The sequence below is a fragment of the Dendropsophus ebraccatus genome, chromosome 3, assembly GCF_027789765.1.
Source record: "Dendropsophus ebraccatus isolate aDenEbr1 chromosome 3, aDenEbr1.pat, whole genome shotgun sequence".
In the NCBI taxonomy this organism is placed as follows: Eukaryota; Metazoa; Chordata; class Amphibia; order Anura; family Hylidae; genus Dendropsophus; species Dendropsophus ebraccatus.
Genome location: NC_091456.1, coordinates 189016236 through 189029101, shown reverse-complemented (window position 1 = coordinate 189029101; position 12866 = coordinate 189016236). Strand labels below are relative to the sequence as shown.

The window sequence follows — 12866 nt, the reverse complement described above, 5'->3', positions numbered from 1 at the left end:
CGGCGCGCAATGGGGCATATGCAAAGAATTGAAGAAGATGACTCAGGCAGAGGGCGGCACCAAGGTATGCGGGAGGGGGGTCGGTGACAGGCAGGAGAGGCGGTGCAGGGCCGGGTGCGACGCAGAGAGGACACACCACAGAGGCGGTGCGGACCCGGCAACGCCACTGCAGTGGCGCCGGGGCTTAAAACAATGGCGCATGAGCACTGACATCTAACACTGTGCAGGCGGAAAGGGGGCAACGGAGACCACCACCACCACCACACAGGCGGTGCTGGCCTAGGGCACAAACCCGCTGGGACATGCCTCTTTGACACGGCTACACCTCAACTAAAATTTGTTTCTCGGCCTCAGGAATGCCCAACCAGTGTTTATAATGATACCAGCAGAAAGGACTTCTCATAAGCTACAAAAAGGTATAAGTAGTTTGGGGGGGGGGGGGGGGTTGCACAGTGGGTTCCGAGTTGCTTTACATGGGCAAAGGGGGATTTATTAAAGGACAACTCCGGCGGGACCCCCCCCCCCAAAAAAAAACACAGACACCATACTTCCGAAACTGGGGGAAGGGGGGCGACCGGGTATTTAACCACATTACAAAGTTATATAGCTTTGTAATGTGTGTTAAATAAGCTAAAAAAACATTTCGTGGGAGTCATCCTTTAAGTGTAAGGACTGGGCCTTTCCCTATGTGATGCAGGGTCTGTGCCATGGACTGGACAACTGGACAGCTAAGAGCTTGGAATATATTTTTAAAAAGGGAAATGGGGCGGTAACTGCCACATAACTGCGAATCTTTCCCTGTTTCAGCCAACACCACTATACAAGCCAAAGTGGAGTGCATCGGGATAGGGGAGTCAGGGACGCCGACTGCATCAAAGGAGCCAATTGAACCAAGAATTTCTTAAAAAACGCCATCTGGATCTGTCTCCCAATTCCCCCCCCCCCCATCCCTGGCAGATCCCCAATCACCGACGCCAATTCTAAATCGGAAAAAAGCTCCTCTAGGTGGCAGACGGGTCGCTAGGGAGAGTAGGAAAAGGCAAAGGAATATGGTACAAATGTGAGTATGGGGAGTATGGACCCTGGTGTTTCTCCGAGATTTGATGCAAGGGATATAAGATTGGGCCAACAGACGTTTCACTTCCAACCTGGCAAGCTCCAAGTCCCTTAAAACAGGGACCGAGAGTGCCTATTTGTGAGCAAGTTCGAGCTTTGTAACCCTTTGGAGAGTATTCGATGAGTGGGCCTTTTCTTTTTTAAAAAGTCTGGAACCATGTTAGATTAGCACCCCTCTCAAAACACATTTTAACCCCTTAAGGTCAAAGCCAATTTTCGTTTTTGTGCTTTTGCTTTTTCCACTTTGTTTTGAAGACCATAGCTCTTGCATTTTTTCACCTAGAGACCCATATGAGGCCTTATTTTTTGCAACACCAATTGTACTTTGCAATGACAGACTATTTTCCCATAAAATATGCTGTGGGGAAAAAATAATTTGCCCGAACAGATCTCCCCCTACATGTAGCTGAGCTGTATGTGTACACAGAGCTGTATATGTGTAATGTACATGTAGCTGAGCTGTATGTGTGTAATGTACATGTAGCTGAGCTGTATATATGTGTAATGTACATGTAGCTGAGCTGTATATATGTGTAATGTACATGTAGCTGAGCTGTATGTGTGTAATGTACATGTAGCTGAGCTGTATGTGTGTAATGTACATGCAGCTGAGCTGTATGTGTGTAATGTACATGCAGCTGAGCTGTATGTGTGTAATGTACATGCAGCTGAGCTGTATGTGTGTAATGTACATGTAGCTGAGCTGTATATGTGTAATGTACATGTAGCTGAGCTGTATATATGTGTAATGTACATGTAGCTGAGCTGTATATATGTGTAATGTACATGTAGCTGAGCTGTATGTGTGTAATGTACATGTAGCTGAGCTGTATGTGTGTAATGTACATGTAGCTGAGCTGTATGTGTGTAATGTACATGTAGCTGAGCTGTATGTGTGTAATGTACATGTAGCTGAGCTGTATGTGTGTAATGTACATGTAGCTGAGCTGTATATGTGTAATGTACATGTAGCTGAGCTGTATATGTGTAATGTACATGTAGCTGAGCTATATGTGTGTAATGTACATGTAGCTGAGCTGTATATATGTGTAATGTACATGTAGCTGAGCTGTATGTGTGTAATGTACATGTAGCTGAGCTGTATGTGTGTAATGTACATGTAGCTGAGCTGTATGTGTGTAATGTACATGTAGCTGAGCTGTATATGTGTGTAATGTACATGTAGCTGAGCCGTATATGTGTAATACACATGTAGCTGAGCTGTATGTGTGTAATGTACATGTAGCTGAGCTGTATGTGTGTAATGTACATGTAGCTGAGCTGTATGTGTGTAATGTACATGTAGCTGAGCTGTATATGTGTGTAATGTACATGTAGCTGAGCTGTATATGTGTGTAATGTACATGTAGCTGAGCTGTATGTGTGTAATGTACATGTAGCTGAGCTGTATGTGTGTAATGTACATGTAGCTGAGCTGCATGTGTACACAGTAGAGCTGTGTATGTGTTATATATTCCTGCAGCAGAGCTGTATAGGAGCCGTCACATAACACATTACTACAGACCCCTGACACCCCAGAAAGTAGCTTACCAATTTCACTGTCCAGAAACTCCTCACACGGCCATTACTGTCATCTTCTACCTCACAGAAAGCCCGGGACACAGACAGACCCTGCAGCTACACAGTCCTGACTGACTCTGACCGGCTGCTTCCTCACTACTGCTAGGAAACACTGGGAAACCATAAGCTCCTCCCACACAAGTCACATGGGCGTGATGTCATCAACAGCACATAGCATCTACTGTGTGCTTCCAGGACCTGCCATGATGTCACAATCATGTGATCAGTCACATGGAGGAGGAGTCACATGATCAGGGGCTGCTGCTCAGTGTATGCAGGACTCTGCTGTGCTGGATGAGCTGAAGTGATGTGTGTGGAGCAGAGCTGTGTATGTGTGTGTTATATATCCCTGCAGCAGAGCCCTGTGTGTAATGTACATGTAGCTGAGCTGTATGTGTGTAATGTACATGTAGCTGAGCTGTATATATGTGTAATGTACATGTAGCTGAGCTGTATATGTGTAATGTACATGTAGCTGAGCTGTATGTGTGTAATGTACATGTAGCTGAGCTGTATATATGTGTAATGTACATGTAGCTGAGCTGTATATGTGTAATGTACATGTAGCTGAGCTGTATGTGTGTAATGTACATGTAGCTGAGCTGTATGTGTGTAATGTACATGTAGCTGAGCTGTATGTGTGTAATGTACATGTAGCTGAGCTGTATATGTGTAATGTACATGTAGCTGAGCTGTATGTGTGTAATGTACATGTAGCTGAGCTGTATGTGTGTAATGTACATGTAGCTGAGCTGTATATATGTGTAATGTACATGTAGCTGAGCTGTATATGTACACAGTAGAGCTGTATATGTGTAATGTACATGTAGCTGAGCTGTATATGTGTAATGTACATGTAGCTGAGCTGTATATGTGTAATGTACATGTAGCTGAGCTGTATGTGTGTAATGTACATGTAGCTGAGCTGTATGTGTGTAATGTACATGTAGCTGAGCTGTATATGTGTGTAATGTACATGTAGCTGAGCTGTATGTGTGTAATGTACATGTAGCTGAGCTGTATATGTGTGTAATGTACATGTAGCTGAGCTGTATATATGTGTAATGTACATGTAGCTGAGCTGTATGTGTGTAATGTACATGTAGCTGAGCTGTATATGTGTGTAATGTACATGTAGCTGAGCTGTATATGTGTGTAATGTACATGTAGCTGAGCTGTATATGTGTGTAATGTACATGTAGCTGAGCTGTATATGTGTGTAATGTACATGTAGCTGAGCTGTATATGTGTGTAATGTACATGTAGCTGAGCTGTATGTGTGTAATGTACATGTAGCTGAGCTGTATGTGTGTAATGTACATGTAGCTGAGCTGTATGTGTGTAATGTACATGTAGCTGAGCTGTATGTGTGTAATGTACATGTAGCTGAGCTGTATGTGTGTAATGTACATGTAGCTGAGCTGTATATGTGTAATGTACATGTAGCTGAGCTGTATGTGTACACAGTAGAGCTGTATATGTGTAATGTACATGTAGCTGAGCTGTATATGTGCAGTATCACAACTATGGACCAGACGTCTATCAGGACAGTAAAACTTTCACACTTATCCTCAACAATTCCCCGTTATGTAATATGTGAGAGGCTGTGGAGGTCTCCCGGCTCCAGAGATGGTGGAAATCTGGGATCACTCTGTGTGGCCTTTGGATGTTGCCTCAGCGCTTTTATTGCATTGTACGGACCGCACAGAAGGACTCACATGTGCACAATGGAGATGAAATACAGATGTTACATTTGTAATATACCCATATTAGGCTTGATTCACACATACCGTATCCGCAGCAGATTTCACAGCGAAACCACTTTGGATACCAAACTGTCATTTTCAATGAGGTTACATACAGCAGGATTATCATCCCGCTGCTAGTATGTAAATGCCGGCCCCCATAATCCCCCCTCCTGCTCCACGCTCCGGGTAAAGTGAGCTCCGGGGGTTAAAGGGGCCGGCTTCTACATACTAGCAGCGGGATGATAATCCTGCTGTATGTAACCTCATTGAAAATGACAGTTTGGTATCCGTAGCAGGAAATCCACTGCAGATACGGTATGTCTGAATTTAGCCTTATGGGCATAGAATGTGTGTCTATGTGTTTCATGTGAAACCGTCCTAAAACAAAGGGACACAAGCAGGGACCCTCATTTCTCTGCAGCTGGTAATGCCAACCATGTGGAGTACAGATTCATAGAAAGTATAAAGTGCCCCCTCCCCCCCCCTCCTCCATTCTCCGGGAGCCCTATGTCTGTGTCATCACACCACATGCAGATATAGACAGTCTATGTTGCAATATCATAAAATGACCAAAAAAACCTTTTCAGATGGTATACAGCAGAGATGTCACACATGTGGCCCTCCAAGTTCGGCACAACTACAATGTCTATCATAACCAATGCTTAAAGGGGTTTTCCAGCATTAGAAAAACACGGCCACTTTCTTCCAGAATGGAGCTTACTTGTACACCACACCTGACCTAGAGACAAGAGCGGTGCTGTCTCTGGAAGAAAGTGGCCGTGTTTTTTCTAACACTGGATAACACCTTTAAGGCGTAACTGTCATTTCAGGGTCATTTTTCAGAAAACAATAAATATCAATAGTACAAGCGATTTTAATAAACTCTGTAATAGGTTTTATTTACCAAAAGAGTTTCCTTCTGTACTGAAAAAGCTGTTTTTCTAGGTCCCCCCTCACTTCAGAAGAAGCAGGATTTCTGTGTCCATTATGCTCTATGGAGAGGGGAGGGGCTGAGAGGAGTGAGTGAGCACAGAGCAGTCCTGCACAGCACAACACCCTGCAATCTTCTCTCAGCAAGTTCCTAGATAAGCACTGACCTTTCTGACCCCTGAATCCAGCGTTTTAGGTGCCCAGACAGTCTACAAACAGCTGACCTTCATGTCTCCTCTTCCTGCTCAGTCATCTCCCTCGGCCCCTTCCCCCTCCATAGGATATAACGGAGACAGCAGAACCCGCCTTTACTGGCTTCTCTCTAATGAAGACGTGTTTGCCTGATAACGCACAGATAAGAAGTCGGCGGGGGGGGGGGGGGGGGGAGGCTTGGAAATTGCTTTTTGAGAACAGAAAGAGGCCTACAAAGTTTCTTAAAATCATGACAGGGGGGAAATGACAGTTACACTTATAGGTTGTATATCCATGATGGAGATTGTGGTTTATCTGAGAGTCGATAAGGGTAGAATGAAAAGCAATACCCGCATTTTTTGCCTTTTTCACCATAGACTAACATACAGGGGATACAGCAATTTCTATATACATATACTTGTTATTATCTATTCAGTCTCCTTCCCCTAGTTCTGAGCTGCTGCTTTCTGTTAAAGACACAAAAATCTGTGTGTGAGCTTTTCCCACCGTCTCCCCCTCCCTTCTGAGATGGCTGATGTAAACAAGTCCCTGGCAGGCTTTGGCTATGTTCCCACAACGTTTTTTTCCTGTCTATTTAAAAAAATTTAAATTGACATCAGTCATTCCGCAGATTGGTTGTCCGTACAATGATGGCTGTTGGTGCATTATTCCAGATCAGGTGGACTGATTGCTCTTTAACTAAAAAGTCCATTGAATTTAAAGGAGAAGTCCGGCCAAAATAAATTTTTGATATGTTGTTACTTATGAAAAGTTATACAAATTTCTAATGTACATTAATTATGGGAAATGCACATATAGAGCTATATCCCTTAATTTAGTAGATCAGGAAGTGTTAGAAATATCTCTAAAGAAGTGACGTCACGACCCAGGGTGTAATTCCTATGGAGTGTCCAGCAGGGGGCGCTCTCTATATAGAAGTCTATGGGACTTTATTGTTTCTATGGGTTTCTATGTAATGTAATGTAGTGTACAGTGCTTTATTGAATGAATACATCTATGGAATACTTTGGGGAGCAAGTGTCCTTGCTCCCCAAAGTATTGCATAAATGTATTCATTCAATACATTCAATACACAGTAAGCCCGCCGATCCGCCGCATTTCCGCCGAATTTCCGCCGCATTCCCGCCAATCCGCCACACGCTGATCCGCCGCATTCCCGCCGATCCGGACCATATACATTGAACTACAGCTCCCATCATCTGCTTATAGTATGAACAGGTGATGGGAGCTGTAGTTGGGTAAGGGATATCACATGCCGCCGCTCTCCGCTCACATATACCGGCTCCCGGCATCAGCGCGGACACCAGGATGCATCGGGAGCCGGTATGTATGGGGGGGAGAGCGGAGAGCGGCGGCCAGGCAGGGACTCAGCATTGGTATAGGCGGAAGTTATCACGGAAGGAGGAGGAGGAGGGGGGAGCGCTCCTGTGTACTGAGCGGCTCCCCCCTGCGCCCGGCGGCATGTCATATCCATTACCCAGCTACAGCTCCCATCACCTGTTCATACTATAAGCAGATGATGGGAGCTGTAGTTCAATGTATATGGTCCGGATCGGCGGGAATGCGGCGGATCAGCGTGTGGCGGATCGGCGGGAATGCGGCGGAAATGCGGCGGATCGGCGGGCTTACTGTGTATTGAATGTATTGAATGAATACATTTATGCAATACTTTGGGGAGCAAGGACACTTGCTCCCCAAAGTATTCCATAGATGTATTCATTCAATAAAGCACTGTACACTACATTACATTACATAGAAACCCATAGAAACAATAAAGTCCCATAGACTTCTATATAGAGAGCGCCCCCTGCTGGACACTCCATAGGAATTACACCCTGGGTCGTGACGTCACTTCTTCAGAGATATTTCTAACACTTCCTGATCTACTAAATTAAGGGATATAGCTCTATATGTGCATTTCCCATAATTAATGTACATTAGAAATTTGTATAACTTTTCATAAGTAACAACATATCAAAAATTAATTTTGGCCGGACTTCTCCTTTAATAGTAAAGATGGTAGAAAAAGAAAAAAATGTGTGAACAACTAAAAAGTACTGTACGTTGGTTGCAAAAAAAAAACAAAAACAAACATCTGTGAATAATTGTCATTATTTTAAAGGGAGGCAGGATAATTATAAAACAAGTTGCCTATTATCGGCATAAGCCACACATATCTGGGAAAAAAGGAGGCAGACTGCTACTATCCAAAGGTAAATGACTGTACAACCGTAAGTCCAACAGAGTAACATATAAAAAATATAATACATAAATAAAAAAAGTGCAAGGTATAAAGACAGGGGAACCAAAATAACAAACAGAAGATACTCTCCTTCTCAGGGAGGATTATAAGGGAGATCCACCTGAGGCGCCGGGAGGAGAATTCTGTGACTTGGCTCTTCTGCCTTACAGGTTGCCACACTCCACCGGGAGGGGGAGCAACAGTCCACCAGGAAATCTGTGGTGTGGGGATGTCGAGAGTCTCACAAAATGTAGGGAGGTTAGCCAGGTCACGCAGGGTAGCCAACCTGCCCTTATTCCGAGCAATCAAAGTAAAGGGGAAATTCCAGCGATAGGTAGCTTGACTGTCCCTTAAAGTTGTAAGGAGAGGACGCAGTTACCTTTGTTTTTTGCATGGTGATCCACGAGAGATCTGGAAAGAGCTGGATAGGTGCACCATCAAACTCGAAGGCCTTAAAGGGGTTATCCAGCGCTACAAAAACATGGCCATTTTCCCCCCTACTGTTGTCTCCAGTTCAGGTGCGGTTTGCAATTAAGCTCCATTTACTTCAATGAAACGGAGTTTCAAAACCCCACCCAAACTGGAGACAACAGTAGGGGGAAAGTGTCCATGTTTTTGTAGCGCTGGATAACCCCTTTAAGAGCCCAAGCCATGATGTGGGCCTTGAAGGCTGACTGGATGCCTGTGCCAAGTTCCAGGCAGAAGAAAAGTCTTGCTCTGGGGATAACAGAAGCTGGGGCTCCCTGGGTGAGGAAGTTCCAAGGTTTGGACGCGGCTCTGCCGGTGGGTGAGTGGCTTGGGTGTCAGCATTCGTCCTCCAATCTTCTTCCCTATGTGCTGGGTAACTATACAAGTGTCGGGATATGGCGCTTTAGGCCAGGTGCAAAGCTGCACGGAGGAAGCTCCTGCCTCACACATCCCTACACATGGCCGGTTCGCTCTCTGTGTGAATGTTTTTATGGTAAAAAACACTTCATTTCCGAACAAAATCCTTCCCACATTTCGAACTTGAAAACGACTTCTCCTTTGTGTGAGTTCTCTGATGCTTAGCAAGATCGGATTTTTGAGGGAAACATTTCCCACATTTCGAACATGAAAATGGCTTCTCCCCTGTGTGAGTTCTCTGATGAATAACAAGAGCTGATTTGTAAGTAAAACATTTCCCACATTCCGGACATTTAAATGGCTTCTCCCCCGTGTGAGTTCTATGATGCATAACAAGGTCTGTATTCCGAGCAAAACACTTCCCACATTCCAAACATGAAAATGGTTTCTCCCCTGTGTGAGTTCTCTGATGCTTAACGAGGTCTGCTTTCCGAGCAAAACATCTCCCACAATCCGAACATAAAAATGGCTTCTCCCCTGTGTGAATTTTCTGATGCTTAACAAGGTCTGACTTATTTGTAAAACATTTCCCACATTCCGAACATGAAAATGGCTTTTCCCCCGTGTGAGTTCTCTGATGGAGAAGAAGAGCTGATGTCCGAGTAAAACTTCTTCCACAGTCTGAACACGAAAATGGCTTTTTGTGAGTTTTCTCATGATTAACAAGGCTTGATTTTTGATTAAAACATTTGCCACATTCTGAACATGATAATGCGATTTTATGAGTAAAGCATAGTTTACATTGTGTACATGAAAACTGAGACTTTCCTGTCTTTTCTCTTTGATGTTCATGGTCTTCTCTGTAAATGTCAGCTTGCTGTGATGGATCAGAAGATGGGACTTGTATAACAGGATGAGATGAGAGATCTTTGCTGTGAGGGGCTGAGGGTGTATCTGGGATAGTGGACGGCTCCTCATATGTATCTTGTGTGATATGATCCTCTGAGGAGATCTGATGTCCCCCTGAGCTCCTGGTAGAATCATCTGCAAAGGAGAAAACACCATTTCTCTTATTTCCCAGTAATAGAAGCTTAAACATATTGCTGACATGGAAAGTTACTCTATTTTATGTAACACTAGAAAATGTACCCGGCGCTGCCCGGGTATAAAGTGTCAGTGTGTTAATTAGATTTATTCTAAGGTCCCCAGGAGGCCAAGCTAAAGGTAGTATAGAGGTGGTGAAGGTCCTGTATACCTGTAGTGTATAGTGTTGGGGTCCTGTATACCTGTAGTGTATAGTGTGGGGTCCTATATATCTGTAGTATATAGTTGGTGGAGTTCCTGTATACCTGTAGTGTATAGCTTTGGGGTCCTGTATACCTGTAGTATATAGTTGGTGCTGTATACCTGTAATGTATAGTTGTTGGAGGTCTTGTATACCTGTATTATATAGTTTGGGGGTCCTGTATACCTGTAGTATAGAGTTGGTGGTGGTCCTGTATACCTATAGTGTATAGTTTTGAGGTCCTGTATACCTGTAGTGTATAGTTTGGGGTCCTATATACCTGTAGTATATAGTTAGTGGAGTTCCTATATACCTGTAGTGTATAGTTTTGGGTCCTGTATACCTGTTGTATATAGTTGGTGGAGGTCCTGTATACCTGTAGTGTATAGTTTTGGGGTCCAGTATACCTGTAGTGTAAAGTTTGGGGTCCTGTATACCTGTAGTATATAGTTGGTGGAGGTCCCGTGCACCTGTAGTTTATAGTTTTGGGATCCTGTATACCTTTAGTGTCCTGTATACCTGCAGGGTCGTATTTACCATTAGGCACCCATGGTCTGGTGCGTAGGGTAGCACCTTGCAGAGGGGCAGTACCCTCCCGTTCATACTTGCCAGAAAATCTGGTGTCTTTTCGAGGGGGGTATGGTGGTATTGGTCAGGTCTGGTATAGCGGTGTTATCCAGTCACAGTATGGCGGTATTGGTCAGGTCTGGTATGGCAGTGTTATTTAGTCACAGTGTGTCGGTATTGGTCAGGTCTGGTATGTCGGTGTTATCCAGTCACAGTATGGCGGTATTGGTCAGGTCTGGTGTGGCGGTGTTCTCCAGTCACAGTGTGGTGGTATTGGTGAGGTCTGGTATAGTGTTGCTATCCAGTCACAGTATGGCGGTATTGGTCAGGTCTGGTATGGCAGTGTTACCCAGTCACAGTATGGCAGTATTGGTTAGGTCTGGTATGGCAGTGTTATCCAGTCACAGTATGGGGGTATTGAACAGGTCTGGTATGGCAGTGTTATCCAGTCATAGTATGGCGGTATTGGTCAGGTCTGGTATGGCAGTGTTACCCAGTCACAGTATGGCAGTATTGGTCAGGTCTGGTATGGCAGTGTCATCCAGTCACAGTATGGCGGTATTGGTCAGGTCTGGTATGGCAGTGTTATCCAGTCACAGTAGTGGTCAGGTCTGGTATGACAGTGTTATCCAGTCACAGTATGGCGGTATTGGTCAGGTCTGGTATGGCAGTGTTATCCAGTCACAGTAGTGGTCAGGTCTGGTATGACAGTGTTATCCAGTCACAGTATGGCGGTATTGGTCAGGTGTAGTATGACAGTGTTATCCAGTCACCGTAAGGCGGTATTGGTCAGGCCTGGTGTGGCGGTGTTATCCAGTCACAGTAAGGCGGTATTGGTCAGGCCTGGTGTGGCGGTGTTATCCAGTCACAGTATGGCGGTATTGGTCAGGTCTGGTGTGGCAGTGTTTTCCAGTCACTCTATGGTGGTATTGGTCAGGTGTGTTATGACAGTGTTATCTAGTCACAGTGTGGCGATATTGGTCAGGCCTGGTATGGCAGTGTTATCCAGTCACAGTATGGCGGTATTGGTCCGGTCTGGTATGGCAGTGTTATCCAGTCACAGTATCGCGGTATTGGTCAGGTCTGGTATGGCAGTGTTACCCAGTCACAGTATGGCGGTATTGGTCAGGTGTGGTATGACAGTGTTATCCAGTCACAGTAAGGCGGTATTGGTCAGGCCTGGTGTGGCGGTGTTAAATGTGACGTGTGGAGCTATTACTTACCTATCCTGATGCTAATTGGTGAGTGAGGATGAGGCATCTTCAGGTTTAGTGCTTAGGGCAGCAGCAGCTGGTAATACTGCCCTGTATACATGTACTGTATAGATGGAGTAGGGGGCCCAGTATACATGTACTGTATAGATGGAGTAAGGGGCCCTGTATACCTGTACTGTATAGATGGAGTAAGGGGCCCTGTATACCTGCACTGTATAGATGGAGTAGGGGGTCCTGTATGCATGTACTGTATAGATGGAGTAGGGGGTCCTGTATGCATGTACTGTATAGATGGAGTAGGGGGTCCTGTATACCTGTACTGTATAGATGGAGTAGGGGGCCCTGTATACATGTACCGTATAGATGGAGTAGGGGGTCCTGTATACCTGTACTGTATAGATGGAGTAGGGGGTCCTGTATAAATGTACTGTATAGATGGAGTAGGGGGTCCTGTATAAATGTACTGTATAGATGGAGTAGGGGGTCCTGTATACATGTACTGTATAGATGGAGTAGGGGCTCTGTATACATGTACTGTATAGATGGAGTAGGGGGTCCTGTATACATGTACTGTATAGTTGGAGTAGGGGGCTCTGTAGACATGTACTGTATAGTTGGAGTAGGGGGTCCTGTATACATGTACTGTATAGATGGAGTAGGGGGTCCTGTATATACATGTACTGTATAGATGGAGTAGGGGGTCCTGTATATACATGTACTGTATAGATGGAGTAGGGGGTCCTGTATATACATGTACTGTATAGTTGGAGTAGGGGGTCTACCAGTTATTTCTGTGGATCTGTTGTGAGGCAGCTGCCCTAGCAACCAATCAGATTCCAGCTCCCTGTGAAAATGAAAGTAGTAATCCTATTGGTTGCTAAGGCTCCCAACTGCCGTTTCTCCTGGGCAGCTGCAGCTAATTATATCACCTGTGTGTGCAGTGTGGAGATTTTCCCATTCATCTCTATGGGGCACCACTCTTGCCCCTCCCCCTCCCCTCCTGTACATCTGGCGGGGACGGGACCTTCGCTATAACCTTCCCGGGTACCCAATGTATCTGTGGGCCGAATTTAGGGGTCAAACGATTCAGGCGTTTGGAAGTCTATACGGGACAGACTTACATTTTTATTATATAGATAATAAGA

General features: G+C 44.9%; 1 protein-coding gene across 1 annotated transcript in view; it reads right to left on the bottom strand.

Annotated features, from left to right (window-relative positions):
* Positions 1 to 9754, bottom strand: part of LOC138786601 (zinc finger protein 91-like) — a 77736-nt gene extending 67982 nt beyond the window's left edge. The window contains exons 1-2 of the mRNA XM_069963581.1: positions 8816 to 9754; positions 970 to 1020 (exon numbers count right to left, since the gene is read on the bottom strand). Coding sequence (XP_069819682.1) covers positions 970 to 1020; positions 8816 to 9754 — 990 coding nt within the window. The remainder of the gene's footprint in view (positions 1 to 969; positions 1021 to 8815) is intronic.
* Positions 9755 to 12866: the final 3112 nt, after the last annotated feature.